The sequence below is a fragment of the Caretta caretta genome, chromosome 2, assembly GCF_965140235.1.
Source record: "Caretta caretta isolate rCarCar2 chromosome 2, rCarCar1.hap1, whole genome shotgun sequence".
NCBI lineage: Eukaryota > Metazoa > Chordata > Testudines > Cheloniidae > Caretta > Caretta caretta.
Window position 1 is genome coordinate 242,331,929 of NC_134207.1, and position 27,207 is coordinate 242,359,135.

At 40.9% G+C, this 27,207-nt stretch overlaps 1 protein-coding gene across 10 annotated transcripts in view; it reads right to left on the reverse strand.

Moving 5' to 3' along the window:
- The window catches only part of PARD3 (par-3 family cell polarity regulator), a 666,051-nt gene that overhangs the window by 151,817 nt on the left and 487,027 nt on the right, over window positions 1–27,207 (reverse strand). For 7 of the 10 annotated variants that reach the window (XM_048837719.2, XM_048837718.2, XM_048837717.2 and 4 more), the window contains one exon: window positions 3,467–3,577. The exons of the other annotated variants lie outside the window; for them this stretch is intronic. In XM_048837719.2, the coding sequence (XP_048693676.1) occupies window positions 3,467–3,577 (111 nt within the window). The remainder of the gene's footprint in view (window positions 1–3,466; window positions 3,578–27,207) is intronic. 10 annotated transcript variants of the gene reach the window in all.

A 27,207-nucleotide genomic window follows, 5' to 3' on the forward strand; every position in this document is an offset into this window, starting at 1 on the left:
GCTCTTTTAGTTGCCCAGAAAAGTTTGAAAACGTGACCTGAGTGTAACCAATACAGCAATGTTTGCCTGAGTCTGTAGACAACCTGAAACCCCTGAAGTGTCTACTACCCCATATGTCTCTAAGGAATGTTAAATAGAAGATCAGCTACTCTGAAGGGACTGCACCAGCATAACCCCACCAGGGGATTCTATGCAGGGCAGGAGCAGAAGAATCTAGCAGATGCATCTCACCAATCCAAGCAGATACACTTGGGGGCCACCCTTCCTCTTGAGGAAGGAAAGGACAGCTCCTACTACTCCTGAGGGAAAAGAGGGCCCATGCTACTGCCCCTGCCTCTCTGGGAGGAGAGGGGACCCACTGACACCACCACTCCAAGTATTGCACATGGAGGGGCAGGATCAGAGCATGGGTATCATGCACAGGGGGTCCCCCATGATGTGGTATGCCCAGAACCCAATATTGCCTTCATCTGGCCCTGAATGGACCCAATTCTGATCTCTGTTCCAGCGGTGTAAATGCAAGGTAACTCCTTTGCGCTCAGGCTTCAACAACAATGCTACCTGGAGCGGTAAGCTTGTCAGAGCTCATAACCTAAGCAGTTTGGGTCAGATGGTCAGTGCTTGGAAATATTCAAAGATAACTCACTAGCCTCCCTTCTCGGAGTAAACCAGTGCCCCCAGAATGCAGATACGCAGTACTGTGCTGTCGGGTGAAACGTCAACCTGAGATCTTGGCAATTTACCATTAATAAGTATCCTCTGACAATTTTTATAAGAATGGTGGGTGCTTACTCCAGGTTCCTGACACAGTTCCAATGGAGGTATTTGCTAAACATATCTGGTCTATTCCCCTGTATTTTCAACTGGATAATTTACATCCTGGGCTAAACTGCTTTGTTACTGTTGCTGGAACACATGCACTAAAGCTGGCTAAAATGACATTCTCTTTTAAAAAGGAATTATTGTTAGTATTAGTATTGTATTCATAAAAGGCAGTTTTTATCCATTTCAATCAGTGATCAACTGAAGTGTATTAATTTGCTTATTTGTCTTCTAATCAATATGAACAAAATACTTTCAAGAGTTTAAGCAAAATACTATTGTAAGCACATTACTATTAAAATTGCAAAGTCAGAGTATAATAATTTTATAAAATTGTGGGCATGATTGATTTTTTAATGGACCATTCACTTGTTCTCTGACCCCTAAGGATTTTTTGTTCCAAGCCTCTTACACATAGTAAATTCATTAAATTCAGCCTAGTTCCCAAAAGTATTGCATCATTAAAGGTATAGAGCTTCAAACACCAAACAAAACAGAGTAAGTGAACTGTGCCAGTAAAACACAATGAAAGTGAAAAAAGGAGCCATTATGAGCCAGCATCATTTTACTGTCTCCCCCAATAATTATTTCTAGAGTTTTAGTTAATTTGCATGGGCAATAATTTATTATGTATCTAATATAGTTACATGACAAAATAGAAAGGAAGAACTGCAATCTGACTGTGACAATTCAACACCACCATGGACTGACTCATAATCTGGTACTTTTGGAAATTTAAGGAAGCACCAAGCACATTTTTGTTGCTATGTTATTATCATTTATTAGTAGTACAGGCCCCTGCCACAAAGAAATTACATTATAATTGTACACTTGACACAACAAGAACGAAACCAACAATTGGGGTGGGGATCTGAGGGAAGAGGAAGGATCTGGGTCACAATAATAAGATCATGCTGTAACCAAGTTCTGGCATGTGCATATATTGATGATTCGAGTGGATATATAAATTATTTTGTGACACAGCAGGAGTGAGGTTTTAAGGAGAGATTTCAAGGAGGCCAGAGTAGTTTGGTGAATGGGGATTGGGAGGTTGTTCCATACATAGGAGGCTATATAATTATACAGTAGTACTCAGAGTGACTATTACAATCTGTTTTATGACATGCACATTCTATACTCTCTTCAATATTACTGAGTGCGCGCATAACAGAAAATTTCCCTACCATGAAAAATAATTTTGTATGTCATGCAGAGATTCCAACATTCAGCTTTGATTATATAAACACACACACACACACACACACTTTGTTACATATTTCCTCCAGCTTCAAAACATTCCTTATTTGAGAGAGCAATTACTTCAAAAGAATGTCTCAACAAAACAGGAAAACATTTAGTGCTCCTATTTTTGGTTTTATCAATAGAAGGAAAATTAAGCCATAAGTAAAGATCAAAAGCTATGGTTTGGCCTCTATACTAGCAGAAGAGAAACTCAGATATTTACAGTTAAACTCTATTAACAGATTAATCCCACATATCTTTTGGGGAGCAAAACATCAAATATAGAGTATGCAGATTTATGTATATTAAGGACAGAAGGGATCATCATGATCAACTAGTTCAACCTCCTGCATTACACAAGTCATAAAATTTCACCCAGTGATTTCTGCACCAAACCCACAACTTCTAGCTGAGCTAGGGCATATCTTTTAGAAAAACATACAGTCTTCCACCCCATCCCTAGGTAAGTTGTTCCAATGGTTAATAACCCTCACTGTTATAAATGTGCACCTTATTTCTAGACTGAATTTGTCTAACTTAAGCTTCCAGCGCTTATAGCTTGTTATGCCTTTGTTTCCTACAGTAACCTGCCACCTACTCTCAGAAATCTCCCCATGTAGGTAATTTTAGACTGTGATCAAGTCACTTCCTAATCTTCTCTTGGATTTAGCCCTAAATGAAGTAATAAGACATAACAGAGCCTCGGCCCAGAATCCCTGGGGTCTGTAAGACACAGGGTGAAATTCAGATTGGAAATATTAGCTTGTTTAAAATAATGAGGAGCATATGACACAAACAATATAGAGGCTTCAAATGTTAAGGGAAGGAGAACAAGGCAAAAATAGAGGTACTCACCACTCGGTTTTACAATTAACAGTTTAATGTACACATTACTCCATGACAACAAACAGAACTGCAGTGACAAATTTATTTGCAATGATCAAATTTTAAATTCTATTCTGAACAGCATAAAAACAATTAGTAATAAACTAGGTATGAAAGACTTTAAGGGAAAGATACAAAATGTATTTCAATTTTATATAAATATTTGTTTTCTGAGAAGTCTGTAAAATAGATTATAGAATCAGTCTTGAGAAAAAATTAAAGTAACTCTTTCACGTGTCCTAATTAAGAAATAATTATACAGCTGCTACTGGTCGCATAAAAGATACTGAATGACAGTTTCTTTTGACTGCACTGTTTAGGTCCCAAACAAGTCCAGTTTCTCTCTGTTTCTTTCTGTTATATTAACTATATAAACACATCATCATTGGGTAATTTTATCAGTGAAAACCAAACTTCAGTTGCACGTAAATTCTTGAGTTTAGAAACACCACAAAAAAAAACAAACAAACAAACAAAAACTCTCTCTGCTAATGTTTAAGCAAATACTGAAGTCTACCTCTCCTGTTCTTGCTTCATTCGTATTCTCTCCTCTTCTGAAGTAAGGGCTTCCTGAACTTTAATTTTACCAGTTTTCTCAATCTTGTCATCTTTGCGATGTTTGCCAAACCTGTTAATAACAAAACATTCTAACTTGTCAAATGAACACAAATGTATTTCTCTTTTCCTAAGACAATGTTGTGCTTATTATCGGAGCAGCTGCTTGAAAACCAGGAGGGGAGACTTCCAAGATTTCTGAACCTCCATTTTTAATATTTTTCTCTTTTTTTCTTGAGAATTTATAAAAGTGAGGGTTTTTTGTTTGGTTTTTATTATAGCATTGTAAGCTTTTTTATGACATTTCCAGATCACTATTTTTAAATCCAAAGGCAACCGATGTCTTAAAAATTACTCAACACTGCAACTTCCAGAGAATGTAAATCAGAGTTTACATTATTTTAGGCCCTTCTTTTATGAACTGCAGGAGACAATCCAGAATCATCTATATAATAATTGCTTGATAAGCAATATCAGTTCACTTCACCCTATAGCAGCAGTTGCATTGGCTATAGTGGATAGAATTCAAATTGGTGGTTTTCGCCTTTAAAGCCCCAAATGGTTTGAGACCTGGTTACCTGTAGGATTGTCTCTCTCCTTGTGATATGCTGTCGCGATTAAGATCAGCGGAGGTGCTTGAGCTGGACCTCCTCCTCTACATACAGGAAGAAGTTGCTGGCAGAGTGCTCTCCATGAGGGTCCCTCACCTCTGGAACGCCTTTCCCACACTTGCTTAGCCAGACCTCAGAACTGTTTAACTTCCAGGAATGCTGCACATCCCACTGTTTTCTGCCAAGCATTTGGGGAGGGGAATGTCTGAGTCTGGAAGTTTATTTATTGTTAGGAGCAGAGTGTGTGTATTAATTTTTACCTATCATAGATGGAATTACGTATTTTATACATTTAAATAAATAAATAAATAAAATATTCCTCAATTTTAGGGAGTAAGAAAACGACAACTTTTTGGCATATTTAAAGCACAAGGGATAACAGCTACCTATCTATTAAGCCCATTGTGTTGATCAATTCAAAAACATTAAGAGTATTTTTTGCATCAAATGCTCTGCTGAAACTGATGAAAGTAGATAGCCACTTGTGGCACCCTTCACTCAGAAGTTTACATCAAAAGTAAAATGAAAGCACTAACCATGTGCAAAGTGCAGCCAGGTCATTCAAATAGCCATCCAGGCAAAACGTTTACAAACAGAAAAATACAAACTTCTCTTAAACACTTTAAAAAATTAGTATTCAGAGGAAAACTTTGAAACTAGCAGGAATTTATAACATTTTTTTCCCCTTTTCCCTCCTTCTTTCTAAAACAAAGCCACTGTGTGGGCCAAATACATACCATACAGTGACCCTACAGAAAGATTAATCTTAGGCCACACCATCTAAAGATAAAATTACACAAGGCAGCCAAGTTTATGGATCTTAGGTGTAGCTATAAAAAATGAAGAAAACGAGGACTACACAAACTTTGGAGTACATGGATGTTCTCTGTTTTCCCCAGGATGCTCATTTCTAAAGTAATCCAGGCCAATGAGGCTAAATTGATCATTAAAAATTATTTGGAAAGGGAGAGGACATGACAGAGCTGGAGACATGAAACACTAAAAGGAGGTATAATATTCTGTTAGCAATTAAAATATCTGGTTATACATTGGGACAGTTGCTTTATTTATCACTTTTATAATTAAAATTCAATCAGAGATTAGCAGTACCTGGATAAGATAGGAAGAAGAGTAAAAGTTCAATATGGCTGCACTAGGAGCTTTTTAACTACCTGAAAATCAAAAAGGAATCCTACAAAAAATGAAAAAATTGACAAATTGCTAAGGATGAATGCAAAAGAGTAGCACCAAGCATATAGGGACAAAATCAGAAAGGCTAAGGCACAAAATGAGTTACATTTAGCAAGGGATACAAAAACCAGAAAGAAGAGGTTCTATGAATACAACAAGAACAAAAGACAAAGCATTGGTCCACCATTCAGTAGGGAACAGTTAGTAATGGATGGCATCAAGAAGATGGACATATTTAATGCCTATTTTACTTAAGCTTTTACTAAAATTGTTAATTATGACCAAATGCTTAAACACAATTAATATTAACAAGGGGGAAGGAACACAAGCCAGAACAGGGAAAGAACAGAATAAAGAATTGTCATAAATATAAAGGGAAGGGTAAACCCCTTTGAAATCCTTCCTGGCCAGGAGAAAGCTCCTCTCACCTGTAAAGGGTTAAGAAGCTAAAGGTAACCTCGCTGGCACCTGACCAAAATGACCAATGAGGAGACAAGATACTTTCAAAAGCTGGGAGGAGGGAGAGAAACAAAGGGTCTGTGGGTCTGTCTATATGCTGGTCTTTACCGGGGATAGACCAGGAATGGAGTCTTAGAACTTTTAGTAAGTAATCTAGCTAGGTATGTGTTAGATTATGATTTCTTTAAATGGCTGAGAAAAGAATTGTGCTGAATAGAATAACTATTTCTGTCTGTGTATCTTTTTTGTAACTTAAGGTTTTGCCTAGAGGAGTTCTCTATGTTTTTGAATCTAATTACCCTGCAAGATATCTACCATCCTGATTTTACAGGGGGGATTTCTTTATTTCTATTTACTTCTATTTTTATTAAAAGTCTTCTTGTAAGAAAACTGAATGCTTTTTCATTGTTCTCAGATCCAAGGGTTTGGGTCTGTGGTCACCTATGAAAATTGGTGAGGCTTTTTATCCAACATTTCCCAGGAAAGCGGGGGGGCAAGTGTTGGGAGGATTGTTCATTGTTCTTAAGATCCAAGGGTCTGGGTCTGTAGTCACCTAGGCAAATTGGTGAGGCTTTTTACCAAACCTTGTCCAGGAAGTGGGGTGCAAGGTTTTGGGAAGTATTTTGGGGGGAAGGACGCATCCAAAGAGCTCTTCCCCAGTAACCAGTATTAGTTTGGTGGTGGTAGCGGCCAGTCCAAGGACAACGGGTGGAATATTTTGTACCTTGGGGAAGTTTTGACCTAAGCTGGTAAAGATAAGCTTAGGAGGTTTTTCATGCAGGTCCCCACATCTGTACCCTAGAGTTCAGAGTGCGGGAGGAACCTTGACATGGTGGCAGTGGTGGGATTAACCTGAAATCATTTTGAGATCCAGTTGAGAGTTTTTGAACTAGAAATACAGATTTTAAAAAGGAAATTTTTTTTTCCTTTGGAAAGGAAGTCCAGAAAGCAGCTGAAACTGAAAGCAGCTTGTTTTTTCTCTGCTTTGTGGCCAAGCAGAGACAAAAGGGGATTATCTTTGTGAATTGCAGGTTTTCTTTGCCTGGAGGCAGGGTACTTAACTCCTGCAGGGAAATTCACAGTCTTCCAACCCAGAGGTTTTTTTTTTCTTCCTAAAAGTAAATAGGGGGGGTGTGTTCTACCCATTTGCTTTTTCTTTGGGCTGGGTAAGCAGGTTTCCAAGTAGTTGGAGGTTTTTTGCTTTAATTTGGGCCCAGAGCAGAGACAAGGGAATTGTCTTTTCCTGTAGGCTGACAATCACTATCAGAGAATAGGTATTCTATTCCAGCACAGCAAAATTTTACAGCCAAGTTTTGTTTGTTTATTTCTAAACCTCGGGTGTAAAGTTAGTTAAAAACAGAGAGGTTAGAATGACAAAATCCGCGGCTCGACTACAGCTCGAATTAGCCAAATTTCAGGCTGAGGAAAGACAAAGGGAACATGAAAGACAGATAGAACTCATGCGGCTGAAGAAGGAACAAGAAAGGGAGGCAGCGAGAGAAGCAGAACAACACCAAGCAGCTGCTCACAGGAGAGCTATGGAAGCAAGGGACAAAGAACTGGAGGAGAAGGAAAAAGAGAGGAAGTATGTGGAGGAGATGGAGAAGATAAAGGCTCAGCAGAATATCCCAACAAACCCTAGTAATCCTTCTCCAAGTACCACTTCCCATCCCAGAAAGTTCCCCACCTACAAGGCAGGCGATGATACTGAGGCCTTCCTAGAAAACTTCGAAAGGGCCTGCCCTGGGTACAACATCTCTACTGACCAATACATGGTAGAGCTGAGGCCGCAGCTCAGTGGACCCTTAGCTGAGGTGGCAGCTGAAATGCCTAAAGAACACATGAACAAGTATGAACTGTTTAAATCCAAGGCGAGAGTCAGAATGGGGATAACACCCGAGCAGTCTCGTCGGAGGTTCAGAGCCTTAAGGTGGAAACCAGACGTGTCATTTACCCGACATGCCTACCACATTGTGAAACATTGGGATGCCTGGATATCAGGAGCAAGTGTTGAATCTCCAGTAAATTTGCCCTTCCTAATGCAAATGGAACAATTCTTAGAGGGTGTTCCTGAGGAAATAGAAAGATACATCCTAGATGGGAAACCCAAAACTGTAATCGAGGCAGGAGAGATTGGAGCCAGATGGGTGGAGGTGGCAGAGAAGAAGAAAACTGGTCGCAGTTGAAGCGGAGACCAGAAGGGACCACCCCAGACCACACCCTATTACCGGGGGCCGCCCAAAGCCCCACCTACCTCCCAAAGAACCCTCCAGACCCCTTATCGTCCCACCACCCCGTTCTCCAGCAACCCTCCTCGCCCCAGTGACCCGTCAGCTGGACGATGTTTTAAATGTAACGAGCTGGGGCATGTAAAGGCCAACTGCCCCAAGAACCCCAACAGGTTACAGTTCATTGCACCGGAATCACCCCAGAGGTCTGCAGGCCCAGATACCTCCCAGATACCCTTGGAGCGGAGGGAAACTGTGAGTGTGGGCGGGAAGAAGGTCACCGCGTGGAGGGACACCGGAGCACAAGTGTCAGCTATCCATGCTTCCTTAGTGGACCCCAATTTAATCAACCCAGAGATCCAAGTGACGATTCAACCCTTCAAGTCCAACTCTTTCAATTTGCCTACAGCAAAGTTGCCTGTCCAGTAAAAGGGCTGGTCAGGAATGTGGACTTTTGCAGTCTATGATGATTATCCCATCCCCATGCTGTTGGGGGAAGACTTGGCCAATCATGTGAAGCAGGCCAAGAGGGTGGGAACGGTCACCCGCGGCCAGGCTAAACAAGCCGTGAGGCCTAGCTCTGTTCCGGAAATTTCTATCAGGACCCAGTCAGAGGTGATGGACCCGGACCCCAGGCCAATGTCTGCAACAGCAGTAGTGGATCCAGTTCCAGAGACCCAGACGGAACCAGTCCCAGAACCGGAACCAGCCGAACAACCAACACCAGACCCAGTGTCAGCACTGAATCCAATACTTGCAACCTCAACACCAGAGGGCCCCACCGACCCTGAACTGGCAGCAGCCGATAACCCGACCCAAGAGGCTCAGCCGGAGCCTGAATCCCAACATAGTGCACCAGCGGAGAGCGGTTCACAGTCAACAGAAACAGCTCCATCCCCTATATCGCTTCCAGAGGGACCAAGCCTAGGTCCACAATCCAATGAGGAACTGATGTCTCCAGCATCAAGGGAACAGTTCCAGACCGAACAGGAAGCAGATGAAAGCCTCCAGAGAGCTTGGACGGCGGCACGGAGCAACCCACCGCCTCTCAGCTCTTCTTATCGATCCAGGTTTGTTGTAGAAAGAGGACTTTTATACAAGGAAACTCTTTCTGGTGGACACCAGGAAGACTGGCATCCTCAGAGACAGTTGGTAGTTCCAACTAAATACCGGGCCAAGCTCTTGAGCTTAGCCCATGATCACCCTAGTGGCCATGCTGGGGTGAACAGGACCAAAGACCGTTTGGGGGGGTCATTCCACTGGGAGGGAATGGGCAAGGATGTTTCTACCTATGTCCAGTCTTGTGAGCTGTGCCAAAGAGTGGGAAAATCCCAAGACCAGGTCAAAGCCCCTCTCCAGCCACTCCCCATCATTGAAGTTCCATTTCAGCGAGTAGCTGTGGATATTCTGGGTCCTTTTCCGAAAAAGACAGCCAGAGGAAAGCAGTACATACTGACTTTCATGGATTTTGCCACCCGATGGCCGGAAGCAGTAGCTCTAAGCAACACCAGGGATAAAAGTGTATGCCAGGCACTAGCAGACATTTTTGCCAGGGTAGGTTGGCCCTCCGACATCCTCACAGATGCAGGGACTAATTTCCTGGCAGGAACTATGAAAAACCTTTGGGAAGCTCATGGGGTAAATCACTTGGTTGCCACTCCTTACCACCATCAAACAAATGGCATGGTGGAGAAGTTTAATGGAACTTTGGGGGCCATGATACGTAAATTCGTAAATGAGCACTCCAATGATTGGGACCTAGTGTTGCAGCAGTTGCTCTTTGCCTACAGAGCTGTACCACATCCCAGTTTAGGGTTTTCCCCATTTGAACTTGTATATGGCCGTGAGGTTAAGGGGCCATTGCAGTTGGTAAAGCAGCAATGGGAGGGATTTACACCGTCTCCAGGAACTAACATTCTGGACTTCGTAACCAACCTACAAAACACCCTCCAAACCTCTTTAGCCCTTGCTAGAGAAAACTTACAGGATGCTCAAAAAGAGCAAAAAGCCTGGTATGATAAACATGCCAGAGAGCGTTCCTTCAAAGTAGGAGACCAGGTCATGGTCTTAAAGGCGCTCCAGGCCCATAAAATGGAAGCATCGTGGGAAGGGCCATTCACGGTCCAGGAGCGCCTGGGAGCTGTTAATTATCTCATAGCATTCCCCACCTCCAACCGAAAGCCTAAGGTGTACCATATTAATTCCCTTAAGCCCTTTTATTCCAGAGAATTAAAGGTTTGTCAGTTTACAGCTCAGGGAGGAGACGATGCTGAGTGGCCCGAAGGTGTCTACTATGAAGGGAAATGTGCTGGTGGTGTGGAAGAGGTGAACCTCTCCATGACCCTTGGGCGTATGCAGCGACAGCAGATCAAGGAGCTGTGCACTAGTTACGCGCCAACGTTCTCAGCCACCCCAGGACTGACTGAACGGGCATACCACTCCATTGACACAGGTAATGCTCACCCAATTAGGGTCCACCCTTACCAGGTGTCTCCTCAAGCTAAAACTGCTATAGAACGGGAGATCCAAGATATGTTACAGATGGGTGTAATCCGCCCCTCTGAAAGTGCATGGGCATCTCCAGTGGTTCTAGTTCCCAAACCAGATGGGGAAATACGTTTTTGCATGGACTACCGTAAGCTAAATGCTGTAACTCGCCCAGACAACTATCCAATGCCACGCACAGATGAACTATTAGAGAAACTGGGACGGGCCCAGTTCATCTCTACCTTGGACTTAACCAAGGGGTACTGGCAGGTACCGCTAGATGAATCTGCCAAGGAAAGGTCAGCCTTCATCACACATCTCGGGCTGTATGAATTTAATGTACTCCCTTTCGGGCTGCGAAATGCACCCGCCACTTTCCAAAGACTTGTAGATGGTCTCCTAGCGGGATTAGGAGAATATGCAGTCGCCTACCTTGACGACGTGGCCATATTTTCAGATTCCTGGGCAGACCACCTGGAACATCTACAAAAAGTCCTTGAGCGCATAAGGGAGGCAGGACTAACTGTTAAGGCTAAGAAGTGTCAAATAGGCCTAAACAGAGTGACTTACCTTGGACACCAGGTGGGTCAAGGAACTATCAGCCCCCTACAGGCCAAAGTGGATGCTATCCAAAAGTGGCCTGTCCCAAAGTCAAAGAAACAGGTTCAATCCTTCTTAGGCTTGGCCGGTTATTACAGACGATTTGTACCGCACTACAGCCAAATCGCTGCCCCACTGACAGACCTAACCAAAAAGAAACAGCCAAATGCTGTTCAGTGGACCGAAAAGTGTCAGAAGGCCTTTAACAATCTTAAAGTGACACTCATGTCTGACCCTGTACTAAGGGCCCCAGACTTTGACAAACCGTTCCTAGTAACCACAGATGCGTCCAAGCGTGGTGTGGGAGCAGTTTTAATGCAGAAAGGACCTGATCAAGAATTCCACCCTGTAGTGTTTCTCAGCAAAAAACTGTCTGAGAGGGAAAGCAACTGGTCAGTCACTGAAAAAGAATGTTACGCCATTGTCTACGCTCTGGAAAAGCTACGCCCATATGTTTGGGGACGGCGTTTCCACCTGCAAACCGACCATGCTGCACTGAAGTGGCTTCACACCGTCAAGGAAACTAACAAAAAACTTCTTCGGTGGAGTTTAGCTCTCCAAGATTTTGATTTTGACATCCAACACATCTCAGGAGCTTCTAACAAAGTGGCTGATGCACTCTCCCGTGAAAGTTTCCCAGAATCAACCGGTTAAAATCGTCCTTGAGATGTGGAAAATATTGTTAGTCTTTATGTACTTGGTAGTATATTTAGAGATGCATGTGTCTTATTAACTCTGTTTTTCCTAGAGCTCCAGGAAGAAATCCCAGCCAGTGTTTCACCCTAGCTGAGATTTGGGGGGCGTGTCATAAATATAAAGGGAAGGGTAAACCCCTTTGAAATCCTTCCTGGCCAGGGGAAAGCTCCTCTCACCTGTAAAGGGTTAAGAAGCTAAAGGTAACCTCGCTGGCACCTGACCAAAATGACCAATGAGGAGACAAGATACTTTCAAAAGCTGGGAGGAGGGAGAGAAACAAAGGGTCTCTGTCTGTCTATATGCTGGTCTTTACCGGGGATAGACCAGGAATGGAGTCTTAGAACTTTTAGTAAGTAATCTAGCTAGGTATGTGTTAGATTATGATTTCTTTAAATGGCTGAGAAAAGAATTGTGCTGAATAGAATAACTATTTCTGTCTGTGTATCTTTTTTGTAACTTAAGGTTTTGCCTAGAGGGGTTCTCTATGTTTTTGAATCTAATTACCCTGCAAGATATCTACCATCTTGATTTTACAGGGGGGATTTCTTTATTTCTATTTACTTCTATTTTTATTAAAAGTCTTCTTGTAAGAAAACTGAATGCTTTTTCATTGTTCTCAGATCCAAGGGTTTGGGTCTGTGGTCACCTATGCAAATTGGTGAGGCTTTTTATCCAACATTTCCCAGGAAAGGGGGGGTGCAAGTGTTGGGAGGATTGTTCATTGTTCTTAAGATCCAAGGGTCTGGGTCTGTAGTCACCTAGGCAAATTGGTGAGGCTTTTTACCAAACCTTGTCCAGGAAGTGGGGTGCAAGGTTTTGGGAAGTATTTTGGGGGGACGCGTCCAAACAGCTCTTCCCCAGTAACCAGTATTAGTTTGGTGGTGGTAGTGGCCAGTCCAAGGACAACGGGTGGAATATTTTGTACCTTGGGGAAGTTTTGACCTAAGCTGGTAAAGATAAGCTTAGGAGGTTTTTCATGCAGGTCCCCACATCTGTACCCTAGAGTTCAGAGTGGGGGAGGAACCTTGACAAGAATGTTTAGATAAGTTAGATGTAATCAATTTGGCAAGGCCTGATGAAATTCACCCTAGGGTACTTGAGGAACTAGCTGAAGCATTTGTGATTATCTTCTTCAAGAACTCCTGGTGGACAGGGGAGGTCTCGGGAGGACTGGAGATGGAAAAACATGGAACCTATCTTTAAGAAGAGTAACAAAGAAGAGCTGGGGGAATTATAGACCAGACAACCTATCTTTGATGTTTGGAAAGATACAAATTGATTTTTTATCAATTTGTTCCAGTAAGCACCTGAAGGAAAATAGGGTGATAAATTACAACCCACACAAATTTGTGATGCTACACCTATCTAATTTCCTTCTTTGACATGGTTACCGGCTTACTGTGGTCTAGATGAAATTGCTGGGGGTTGGGGGAGAGAGAACAACTGGCTAAAAAGTGAACTCAAAGAGTAGTTATCAATGGTTCACTGTCAAACTGGAAGGACATATCTAGTGGGATCTCTCTGTGTCCAGTACCATTCATATTTTCATTTATGACTTGAATAGTGGAGAGGAGAGTATGCTTATAAAATGTGCATATGACACCAAGCTGGGAGGGGTTGCCAGCACTTTGGAGGACAGAATTCAAATTCAAAATGACCTTGACAAATTGGAGAACCAGTCTGAAACCAACTAGATGAAATTCAGTAAAGACAAGTGCAAAGTACTACACTTTGCATGGGAAAATCAAATGCCACACCCACAAAATGGGGAATAACCGGCTAGACAGTAGTTCTGCTGAAAAAGATCTGGGGGTTATAATGGATCACAAATTGAATATAAGCCAACAATGTGATGCAGATTGAAAAAGGCTAATATTATTCTGAGGTGTATTAACAGGATCATTGTATGTAAATCATGGGAGATAACTGTCCCACTTTATTTGGCACTGGTGAGGCCTCAGCTGGAGTTCTGGGTCCAGTTTTGCATGCTGCACTGTAAGGAAGATGTGGACAAGCTGGAGAGAGTCCTGAGAAAAGCAACAAAAATGATAATCGGATGAGAAAACCTGACCTCTGAGGAAAGGTCAAAAAACCCTGTGTATGTCTAGTCTTGAGAAAAATCGACTGAGGGGGGACCTGATAGTCTTCAAATAGGTTAAGCTCTGTTCTAAAGAAGGTGGTGACCAACTGTTCTCCATGTTCACTGAAGGTAGGACAAGAAGTAATGGGCTTAATCTGCGGTAAGGGAGATTTACGTTAGATATTGGCAAAAAACTCCAGCAACTTTCTAACTATAAGGATAGTTAAGAACTGTAATTGGCTTCCAAGGAAGGTTGTGGAATCCCGATCACTGGTGGCTTTTAAATTAGACAACACCTATCAGGGATGGTCTAGAATCTAGACCCTGTCTCAGCACAGTGGACTGGACTATATGACCTTTCAAGGTCATTTTCATTTCTATGAAACCTTGCATTTCTATGGTTCTGTAATCTTCTAAAAAAACCCACCTATTTATCAAATAATAGTTGCTCCCCTTAATAAGACAAGAAAAATTATATATCTCAGGTAAGATTTTCATCCACGTTTTGGATCCTATATGCTGGATGAAAGGGCCCAAGTTTAAAGGAGCGCTAAACCTCAGGATTTGGCCAGAGGATTCCCTCAGGGCCAGAACCGTGGAAGACAGCTGCAAACTCTGGTATATGTGTGCTGGTGTGGTGGGAGGGGAAAGAGGCTGGTGGTGAGAGAAGCACCTCAGGGGTCGGGCTACAGCACATACTTCTGTGGAGATTCCAGGCAGCATTACACTCCATAGGCAACCAGGGCCAGGCTGTTGTTACTCTGACAGGACCCCAGTGCTGTCTATGTTATGCCAGGAGCAGCCCAGCATTGTGAAGATACAAAGGTGACTTGAAACCACCATGCCCCCTTTCCCACTGCTCCTTTTGGAGGTACACCCTTAATGTACAATGAGAAATATAGACCAAACAAAAATGTAATACTTCCTCTCCACCCTAGATAATACTAAAATAATTCTAAATGTAACTTTTTTCTATTTACAAACATAGTTTAATATTCTTCTAAGAATGGATATAGCATGCATCATATTATTAAACAATATCCTCTTAATAATAACATAAGCAAGCAAGAGCATCTCTCACAATTTATCAGTTTATTTAGTGTTTCCTTAATCCAAGTTCTGCTTCTTAAAGCGTAGTTTTTAAAAATGGTTTAATGCTACTCTAATTGGAACACATACAAATATTTCAAGAATTTTTTTTTGTGACAGATTGAAATAAGGGGTGCAAATTAAAAATACCCTATCTATCCAACGGTGTGAGAAACTGATGATGGAGAGCAACTGAAACCTTGTTCACTCTAATTGCCAACGTACTCCAGGGTTCTATTAATTTTTAGCTTCTTCATTTTACTTTTGCAGCAAGGGTCAGAGAACATTTCAATACACATGTGAACTCCCAATGTCAGATTCAGAGTTTTAAACCTCAACTCAGCCTATGACAACAATATTTAATATCAAGACAGTTAAAGATATAAAAGGATCAATTATTTTTGTTTTATTACCTTCTAGAACAGGGTGTCTATTTCAGACAGGCCACCTTTCAAGTTACAGTATAGCAGAAGAAAGTGCTATCCTTAAAGGCATGATAGTTTGTTGCATTATTAACAAAGGGAAGAGGGTCTGAGAACAGAATCCTGTACTTCTGAACCTTTACCTCAAACTAGGATAATCTGTGTGTAACCATCCACGCAGAGTAAAGTATATAGCAAAAATCCTTTTGTTGGTCACACAGCTGTACTAAACTGGCGTCTGCTTGCTTGAGTGAATTTTCCATCAGCCAATTTGGGGACTGATCCAACGCCTATTAACCTCAAGAGGAAGACTCCCAGCGACTTCAGTGGACTTAGAATCAGGCCCTCAGAGTTGCTCAACAAGATAAGGAAAGAGTGAAAAGAGGAGAGAAAAATCCCTTGGAATGTAATGATAAATACACAGGAAAGTTAATTTCATATTAAAAAAAAACAAATCAGATCAGTTTTCAGATTGAGGAAAAATGGTTATATGTGAGCAATATGAATTCTGAAATGTTATCTATTGAGAATAGCGTCAGTTAGAAAGAACATATCAATATCTCCGATACAACAAAAATAATCTCCATGTAATCTGCTAAATGGATTTTACTCTGATGCGTTACTGATGAGATCATTGCCATCTGCCAAATCGTCCACATATTTCATTAGAATAAAGAGCTATGGAAGAAATATGCATTAGCTGATTAATGAAAAAAACACAAAAATTGATTGAGACAGAAAAAGTTCAGTAGCATTATGTTCTTTAATAGACAAACGACCGTCATTAAAAATTAACAAATGGTAAGTGTCTCAAGCTATTCTATCGATGCTTTCTGACGTAAAGTAAGGCATGCTCTTTTCCCAGTAGTAGTGACAATATTTTTCTTTCACACACACACACACACCCCACTACTCAAAAAGGGTATTACCAATAACCTATGTAATGTTTTAACCCTGTTGTGTCAGCAAAATTATAAGATTTATATTTTTTAAAATTCTTCTAAACAACACACAGTACCTCTTTTCATAGATAAAATAAAAAGTATTTTAAATTAGTGTCCAACACAATACTTAAAACAAAAAGTTCTTGATTTATGGCAAACAGATGCTTAAAATAGCATCAGCTGCTTAACTTAAAAATGGTAGAATATTAATCCTGAAATATTAATGATCTTGAGAGTTTTCCAGACTTTGGCAAAATTTTAAAATTAATATTTAATAAAACTCCTATTTAATGCAATATGTGTATTATAAATTCCCAACATATATACAGAACATCTGCAAAAAGAAAAGGAGTACTTGTGGCACCTTAGAGACTAACCAATTTATTTGAGCATGAGCTTTCATCTGGTGGTCCTAAATGCTCATGTTCTGCACAACCATCTTTACTAACCATGAAGTCTCAGAAAACCTAGGTAGATCAGACTCTGCATGATGTGCCTCCGCAGCATCATTCTCCTCCATGTGCCATGGAAGCCCTGCTTGAACCGGGTGATATGGTTGACATGCACATTCTCTCATCCCCCTTTCAAACCAACAAGGATTCCCTACTTATGTTAAAAAAATGACAGACACATTCTTTCCTCTTATGAAGAGCCCACCCTGGCTGGGTTTTTTGATGCAGCATCCAACAGGGGAGGCCCTGGTAACACGGTTTATTGAGATCTCTCGTGCTGCAGAAGCATGTAAAGGGGACCTGCATACTCTGTAGTGGCATAGATCTTCCATGGAAATGGAGAATAGTTCCAGAGCAAACCCTGGGATTCACAGTTTATTGCACAAGAAGATCACTGGAAAAGTCTTTACTGAAAAGGAATACCATCAACACAGACCACTATTACCCAAGCTACCAACAGAGATAACTAGTATGGGCTTTGCATCTATCAATCATCACCCTTAGAAGGCCCTCCATGCCACAAAGAATGCGAGAATGTCAAGACAATCACAAGGTGCTCCTTTCCCTGTATGTATCCCAGCCAGCATATGCTCTCACCAAACCAAAATCTAGATCCACTACATTGGGGAGGAAAGACTGTCTTGTGAAATCAGGATGACCCAACTCCTAATCCCAGCTCTGTTGCAGGCTTCCTCTGTGATTTTGGCAAATTACTTAATTTCTGTGTGACTCAGTTTGCCCATTCATAAAATGATTAGCAAACCAAGGCATGCTACAAGGCTTAATTCAATAGCTTTAATAAAGTGCTTCAATTCCTTGGAATGGAAGACACTATATATGGTTAAATGATTATTATTCCATACCAAGCCACTTGCTCCTTACAGTGTGCATATTTGCATATCAGGTATGTAACACTTTAGTAAATCTCTCTGTTAAGAGAGTCCACCTTTCTGTAGATTGTTAAACATATGGTTAAACTTCTTGCATTGTTTCCTACAATTATGACCATTTCTACTTGCTGCTGTCATTAAGAGTTGTGATAAACAAATAAAAAGACACCCTGTGGCAAGTCAGAAATATGCGAGAAATTAACATCCAATCCACAATACTGCACTTTCAAACCAAATCATGTGCAGGCTGGGAAGGGCACAGTAGGCAGGGGTAATTTTCTAAGTGACAATATACAGGAGATATCAGCGAGTCAGCAAACAGAGACCTAGAAATATTACCCTTATTCAGCCTGCCCTTCCTGCCCAACTCACTCAGTGATGCCACAATCTACTGAGAGAGACACCATAAATTATTTACTTCATGGTGGTGAATTGTTCTCTGTTAAACAATGAGTTGTGGCATCCCTGAATGAATCAAGGAGGAACGTAACTGATTACGAAGAAAAAAACCTTCCGTTTACACATGACTATTTTGGTAATCAGCAATGATGAGAGTAACCAAAGAAAAAATACATGACAGTTCAAAGGAGATTTTGTAAAATGCAATGCATTTGGAAGTTTGCTCAAATGTAGCAAGAGCTCTTACAAGGCACACACCCATGAACATGAGAAACATTAGCTTCAATGGTCCTAGAAAGATCAGATTTGATAAACTCAGTGCATGTTGTTTGGCACGGAAAAACAGAAATTTGTTTTTAAAAAATAACTCTTACGAGAGATCTGGCCAAATTAAAAGTAGGCTTTTAATCGGTCATGTGCTCTTAATGGACAACATATCCTTTCATTACTGTCATTTAATGCATTTACAAATGCTTTTTGTCCCTCTCTCTCATAATCAGTATTCACCAGTCGAGGCTGCAATGCTTTATCAGGTAACTCAACACTCATGAGTTCTATAAAGACGTGAACAGTAGGATGTAAAAACAACTATTGGGAAATTTGAAATAGAAGATGGGGGGGGGGGAGAGAAGAGAACTACTGAGAGTCAGTTTCCACTTACAAAGCGAAGGGGAGTGTGATTCTCATTCTGAAGGAGTCACTGATTAAAAGTCTCAGTGCCACACTACTAGGGATTTTATTGTATAGACATATAAAGGCCTCTACATGGTAATATATAAACAACATATATGGGAACAAAATTTTCAAGTCTATACTTATCAGATTAATCATAAACAATAGCATATTAACATTTGCCAGTTGCTGTCATATCCAAAGTATGGGACTGTGACTTGTTCTACAGACTGTAATTTTTTCTTTTGTGAATTTTCTGTTTGTGAAAAATATTACTCTAGAAGATTTCATGTCAATGCGTTTCAACATTATTTCATTCAAATTTCACTACACAGCTAAAAGGGATCTTATTACCCACATCATGGCTCCTAATGAAAGGCCTAGCATGTCAAAAACACAGGCCAAGATGGCCATTTTCTATTGTTGGATTTGTTCAATTATACATATGATGACTTTAAAAATTGTGGATGAATGTGGACGCTAATAAAGCTACATTATGTGACTTTAAATCACCAGCGTCCACTTAAAGTACTTGAGGAGTGTATTTACGCTGTAGATACTCTTTAGCGTGTCCTCTTGACTACTATACTTCTAATTCCCTGTTCTGTTCCTTTCAATGCATTATTGTTTCAAAATACAATGCTCCAAATTGCAAATTACATCTGGCTCAAGGGCTGATCATGAGAAATACTAGCACTGCTGCCTCTGCCTGAATAACTCTGATAATAATGAGAGATTGATTGTGCTCCAAGCAACCACATGATGAGAAGGGTCAATCTGAATATTTCTATTAGCTTCTTTTGTTAAACCTAACACTTTGCCAGGTCAAAGGCAAATAATCACACCACATCTGGTTACCATGATTTTATTTTTCCTAAAGAAGCAGTACAATTTAGAAAATTGGTACTGGTCCAAAGGCAAACCCTATAAGAAGTGGTAATGAGATATGCATCATAAAACCCCATCCATTCATATGGGCACTTAAGAGAAGGCAAAAATAAGAGTTGGAAGGACAATTTTATCTCACACTTTTTTAATATTAAAAACAAAGGAAGTAGACCTTAGTATTATGAATAGTCTTTATAAATTCACTTTATAATTGAAACGCTTGCATTTGAGTGTTATGTACCCTCAGTGTAAATGTTTGATACAAAAACCCAGTCAACATGTGCTTAGTTGGCATCTTAGTAAGAAAGAGAAAGTTTTTCAGATACAGTGAATTCTTAACATCAACACAGTTAGCATCAAAATACAAATGGTATACACTGATTTGATGGAATATTAAGACATGCATTTGTTAATTAGACCATGAGGACTCCTCAGTAACATGCCTCCTAAAAATAAGCCTTACAGCCATATAATCAAACTGTAGAAAATCAGAAAATGTATATGGCCACATAAAAGGTTAATCAAACTACTGATAGTTCACGTGGAACCTTCCGAAGATTAAAACTTCCCTACAGATCTCATTATCTGAAAAAACTGAATTGTCAGTCAGCATTTTTTTCTGTCAATTACTGGAAAATCTTTGTTGTTACATGTTTCCCAGAGAATATTCTCTGTAGGGCAAATTAAGCACACATGTTATCACTTTAGACCTTCACTCTGATTCACAAAAACACACTTAATATGGCGGGGAGGAGGGGAACAAACGCTTCCCAACAGAGGGTGACAGAGACCATAGACAACTTGGCAGGAACTTGTGGAGCATGTTAATTTTAATAAAGATGAGTAGCCACCTTCATCTCCACCATGGAGGTACAGACTCATGGAGACTGCAGGTCTCAGCATGTCATTCTGCATCTTGAGCTGCATGACCTGAATGAAGGTGGGTCACATTTTAGAATGCCCCAGGGTACATTTTGGGCACCTCCAATTTGACCGGTAAAACTGAACATGACTTGAACATGGCAGATACTTTTTAATCATAAAGACCACACTTTAAAATACTTCTTTTAAAAAAAATCAAGGAATAATCCCAGTGGGCAGGACGTCTTTACAAGGTGCCCTAAGACAGACGTTCTCAACCTTTTTCTTTCTGAGCCCCCCCCTCCAACATGCTATAACAACTCCATGGCCCACCTGTGCCACAACAACTGGTTTTCTGCATATAAAAGCCAGGGCCGATGTTAGGGGGTAGCAAGCAGGGCAATTGCCTGGGGCACCATGCCACAGGAGCCCCCATGGAGCTACACTGCCCAGGCTTCAGCCCTGGGTGGCAGGGCTCAGGGACCTGGGCTTCAGCCCCATGCAGTGGGGTTTCAGCTTTCTGCCCCAGGCCACAGCAAGTCTAATGTTGGCCTGCTTGGCAGCCCCCCTGAAACCTGCTCAAGGCCCCTTAGGAGGCCCCGGACTCCTGGTTGAGAACCCCTGCCCTAAGACACAAGGAATTAATTTATAACATACAAATGAAGTCCATGCTCCTGTGCAAATCTCAAGTGGAGGTCAAAGAATAGCAGTTAAATTGTGTGTTTAAAAAGTCTATAAATAAAACATTTCAGACACACTTTTTCGGCTTGGAAATACAAGGCCAGATCCTCCACTGGCATAAACTGGCATATCTCTGTTGCCTTCAGGGCAGCTACATAAATTTACATTGGCTGAGGATCTAGAACGCAGTGTTGAATGTTACCTCATATGGAAAAATATCTTCTGTGTGAAAGATTAAGAGCTGGATTCTGTATTACGGGAATGTTTGTGCAGAACCACTGGTTCAAAGCATCTCAAAAGCTGACATAGCCAGAGATGGGAGGATCATTCTGTGGTAGGAGGAATCACCGATGGGACAGAGCTGGCAGACAGGATCCTGTGCCAACCCCGCCACAGCTGCTGGAGTTGGCCAGGGAGAAGAGGGAACTGGCTAGAGATGTTCTGAGCCCTAGAAATACCTGGCTGCCCTAACAGCCCCTTAGGCTATTGGTAGTAAGAGCTAGGATTTGACTTCATGGTAACTGGAAGTGCAATAACCGAATCAGTTGTAAATCATGCCTTACGTTATTTGTGTGTGCATACTTATTTCAGATGAGGAATGTCCTATTTTGATATAATTTAACTGAGAAATAAGATATTAAAATAAAACACTCAATTCAAAATAAGAGTGTCCACACAACGCCTTCACCAAAATAACTAGAGGTGTGAATTACAAGCAATTTAGTTATTTCAGTGCCAGTTACCATGGAAATGAGTACCTGGTTAAAACAGCCAATTGGCTGCTCTAATTTATACATTCACCTTTTAGCTCCTGTTCTTATGTGATCCACAGCCACAGCAGAGGAGGTAGGCTTGCTGCTTTTTCTTAGAAAATAGTCTAACAGTCCCAGGATCAACAATTTATTATTTAAATCAAAACAACTCCCTTCCTGGCCCAAGGGTTCTTCAGGTACTGACACCTTATTCTTATGATTTGTATTCCACTGGTACCAGGAGGCCTAGCAAGAGTGGGCTGCTATAATGCTTGTTACAGTTCATATTAACAGAGCTAGGACATCATAAAGGGTTTTAAAAATCTCTATTTCAACTTCAAAACATACTTTCCACAGAAACTTTTGCAGCCTAAAAATAAATCTTAAGAATACAAATGCAGATGAAATTGGCACTAAGACTTGCAAAACTCTTTATAGTACCAAAGCACTTTTCATACTTTTGTAGCCAAGAAAGAGAAATGAACGAGTAAAGATTTCTTTGTACTGCTGATATCATCAGGATCTATTATCCAGATATCCTGCTTTGGAGACTCCTGCATTTTTCTGAAGATAATGCAGTGGGTATCATTAGTTACACAGTATCATCAGAGCAAATAAATGTTTTAACTCATTAATTGCTTCTTTGTCTGGACTCCCGCAGCTAAGCATTAATGTCTTTTTAGTACCAAGTTGTATTCTGAATGTAAGACTTTCAGCACTAGAAGTTAAAAAGAAAGAAGTATTAACAATAGTTGGAAATATTTTAGATTATTTATTAGTAAGGCTACAATTTAGTCACGGAATCCATGACTTCCAGTGACCTCTGTGACTTCAGACTGTGGTAGTCGGGAGCTGCAGGGTACCCCTGGTGCCTCTGGTGGCCCCCGGAGCTCCTGGCTGCTGTGGGCGGTGGGGAACCCCAGCTCCCACGGGTGGCAGGGAAACCCCCAAACCCTCACTGGCAAAGGAACCCCCAAACCCCCACTCGGAGGGCCCCCAAGCTCCCGGCTGCCGGTGGTGGAATCCCCGAGCCACTGCGCCAGCAGAGGACCCCTGAGCCCTGGAACCCTCAAGTCCCAGCCCGCCGGTGGTGGAAACCCGAGTCCCCATTGGCAGAGGACCCCCTGAGCCGTGGGCCGCTGGTGGCAGGAACCCCTGAGCCCCTGGCTGCCAGCAGGGGAATTCCCGATCCCCTGCTGGCAGAGGACCTCTGAGCCCCGGAATCCCCAAGCCCCCGGCCACTGTTGGCAGCTGGGGAGTCCCCGAGTCCCTAGCCACCGGCGGTGGCAAAGGAATCCCCAAGCTCCCAGTCCCCGTGGGCGGCAGAGGAACCCCCAAGCTCCTGGACACCGTGGGTGGTGGGGAGCCCTGCAGCTCCCAGCCATGGCGAGGGAATCTCACAGCTCCCAGCTACCGCCGACGGGGGTACTCCGCAGCTCCCAGAGACATGGGAAGCGGGGGGCACCCCATAGCTCCCTGGCCACCACGGGCAGCAGGTGGCAGGGATACCCCGCAGCCCCCCAGCTGCTGCAGGTGGCTACTAGCTCCTGCTCAGCTGCCCCGCTTCAGGTGGTGGGGGGATCCACAGAACCCCATTTTGTCAGGTATATTTTTAGTAAAAGTCAGGGACAGGTCACAGGCAAAAAAGTAAAAGTCATAGGAAGTCGTGACCTGTCCCTGACTTTTACTAAAAATATCCATGAGAAAATCTTAGCCTTATTTATTAGATGTTCTTGTTCAAATGTTTAATAGCAATTCAACTTGCATTCTAAATACTGTTAGTACAGCTCCTGTCTAATTTGCTAGAGGCCCTTGATATTGGTCTAAGGTGTACTATATTCATGTTCTTTATTGCAGTGTTCATTAATACTGATGCAACTTAGGGCTTACTAGCTTTTATACTAACCCTTGTATATGGAATGTATACAGCCGATCCATAAACTCTGGTTCCGATTTGAAGTTTTCTTACTCGGTGCTAGCTACCTAGCATAATTTTAAAAAAAGCAAATATACAAATATTTCCAGCCATTTAGAAATGAGACAATCCACAAAACAAACAAAACCTAACCCAAGTATTCAGCAGTTGTTAATGCTGTATGTTATTAGCCTAATAATAATTTTGAGCACTGCAAAAGTGTCATCCATCACAGGATCTGAAGGAACTATAAAAGACAGTAACGGGTAGGTATTATCCCCATTTTACAGTTTGGGAAACGGAGGTACAGAAAGACCAAGGCCCAAATTTTTAAAAGTATTAGGCATTGTGACATTTAAATTTCATTTTCAAAAATGATTTAGCATTTAGGACCTTAAATCCTATAATCAATGGTGTTTTGGCTCCACAGTGCCTAAGTCTAACAAGGAATATCCCTATGAATTTAGCATTGTGGAAATATAATGTATATAAATATTAACCATAAAGATGTATTCACAAAACAGCATGGAAAGACTCCACAGAAGCCATTATAATAGTACGCCATAATTATATGTTAAAAAAGCACAAATCCCAGTAGATCTATGGATAGGGTCTCTGGGCCAAGTAGCACTGTGCTCCACTGCATGACTTAAAGGTGTATTTAACTTCCTAACATGAATTTATTAAAAATATATATATCTGACTAGGTCTGTAAGTTAGGAGGCAACGAAGTCGTTGAAGGAGGTGCTGGAAATATGGAATCTATAAGGATATTTTCTGAGGAAGTGATCTTTCAAGAATCATTTCTAGTCACCCCATATCAGAAGCTAGCCCAAATATGCTCTGCAGAAACTGCTGATCAGGTGAACACGTTGCAGCAGGGTCTACTTTACAAACAACATAACATTTGTTTGCACTCCCATCTTTCGTAAATTTGCACAGAAGCAGCAAAAGTTAATGTGCAACAGAACACTACATTAGCTGCTGAAACATTATTCCACATTAAAAAGGTTTACTGCAACTTTGCAAACATGCTTACCTGAAAGCCATAAAAAGAGCGATACTAACATATAATGTCAGGTCTGTTGCAGTGCATTCCAATCAGTTCTTCACACTGGTGATGAGGGGCCAGCTCCTTGATGCAGGAGCCACTCTAAATTATCCTTGAAAGAAATTTTAACATATGATATTCTATATAATCCATTACCATTTTGGAATGAAGCCATATTTAACGAGTTGTCCGTTCTGAGCTGTAAGATGAATTAGCCGAGCTCCAGTGTCTACATGCTGTAGAACCACTTCTCACAATTATACAAAATGTGAAGAGCGTATTTAAAACAACTTCTTATTTTTACAAATGAATATAAAATCTCTCCTTGAGTGACTGACTGATCTCATTATGTTAAAGTTCCTATTTAATTCCTATGCTTTGAGATCAAAATGAGGAATTTCAGAGTTAACACTGAAACATCATTTTTACTTTACTAATCACTAGCCAAATAACATTTTCGAGGTTAGAGGCGCCTCACTGAAACTTGTGTGGCGAAATAAGAATTTCCTTTTATCAGTTTTAAATTTGTTGTCTTTCAATTTCATTAGACATCCCCATGCTCTGTATTATGAGAAAGGATAAAAAAAGGAAGTGTACTTTCTTTATGCTAATCATTATTTTGTATACCTTTATCATTCTCCTCTTATTTGCTTGTTTTCCAAAAAGTCACAATCATTTAAATATCTCTTCTGACGGAAGTCTTTCTATGTCTCTAGACATTGTCTGCCATACATTTTTTCAGGACGACCAGAATTGTACACAGTATTCAAAGTGAGGGCATGCATATATGATGGCATTAGAATATTTTCAGTATTATTGTCTGCTCCATTGTTTCTACATCCAAACATTTTGTTTCCTCTTTTAAGCGCCACTGTGCAATTCGTAGAGGTTTGCAACATCTAGGCCTTTTCCCTGACTGGTGGTGGTTGTTGTTCAGCAATGTGTATAAGCATTTCAATCAGTGTTCTGGTACGGCTCTTTGGGACACTCTATAGTAACAACCTTTTCCCATTTTGAAAATAGATCATTTACTCCTATTCTTTGTTTGTGTCTTTTAGTTAGTTTCTAATCCAAGACAGTACTTTACCTTTCTTCCTTTACTTTTCTTCTTGTGACTATTTATGATTATTTGGTTTCCTTAATAGTATCTTGGAGGGCCTTTATCAAAGGGTTTTTGAAAGGCCAAATAAATTATATCAATAAGTTCTTTTTTATCCACTATTTTTGTGATCACACTCAAAATTCGGGTTGGCTGGAGACGAATAATTTTTCTTTACAGAAATCCTTCTGGTTTGTCCCTATCGTATCATGTTCATGGATGTGTTTAATAACTCTATCTTTAATTATTTCAACCAATTAACCTGGTACTAAAGTATGGCTCATTGGTTTGTAACTCCCAGGTTCATCACTCTCACCTATTTTTTGAAAGACTGGTTCAACATTTGTTACCCTCCAGTACAGCAGCTGATTTCTCTCTACTTTCATCCATGTAGATTTCACCTAGGCTCTAGGGCTTCACAGATTGTGCTCAGTATTTACAGACACAGTCTTTTTAATTGTGACTGCTGATCTACAGGAATCATTTTGTTCATGACCCCAAGCTAATCCACATAGGTATTTCCTGGGCAAACTAGTGTTTGCTACAAATGTAATGATTCTATTCGCTAACAAACACAAGGAAGTCCTAACAGGAGCATTCCAACACACTATGAATACAGATCAATGCTCATAACAAGTGAAATGCAATGTTAAGTTAAAACTCTATTCCCTAGAAATTGATCACTCAAGCAAATGTCAGCCTAAGTAGTTCAACAGTCATCTGACTCAGTCTATTCCATTTCTTAAATATAATTTTACATTCATTTTCTTTTAACAAATACAAAACATTCTTAAAACTATTTTCAACCAGGATTTTCAAGAAAGACTACAGCTTTAAAAACAAGGTATAGAATCAAAGCATCTCTGAACTATTATGCCAATATTACAGATATCCAGACACGATCAGTTGCAAATTAACTCTCAAAAGAAATGTTTCCAACACACATTGCAATGAATGTCATTAACAGATCCTTTCATCTAACAGATCCTTCACTACTGAAGACAGTATTTATTTACCATACTTCGTTAGGGACTGAATAGTCAGTAACCTTCAATTTTCACATCAATTGCAGAAAAAAATTCCCATTTTCTATATAGACTAGAATTGAAATTGACTTAGAATATCTAAACTGTCAACAAATTCTTTTACGAAAAGGTTTGCTTTACAGGGATTATAAAGTAGGTGTCATCCTTGACACTTGCATTCTATATTCACTCTGCAGATCTGGAAAAGAAA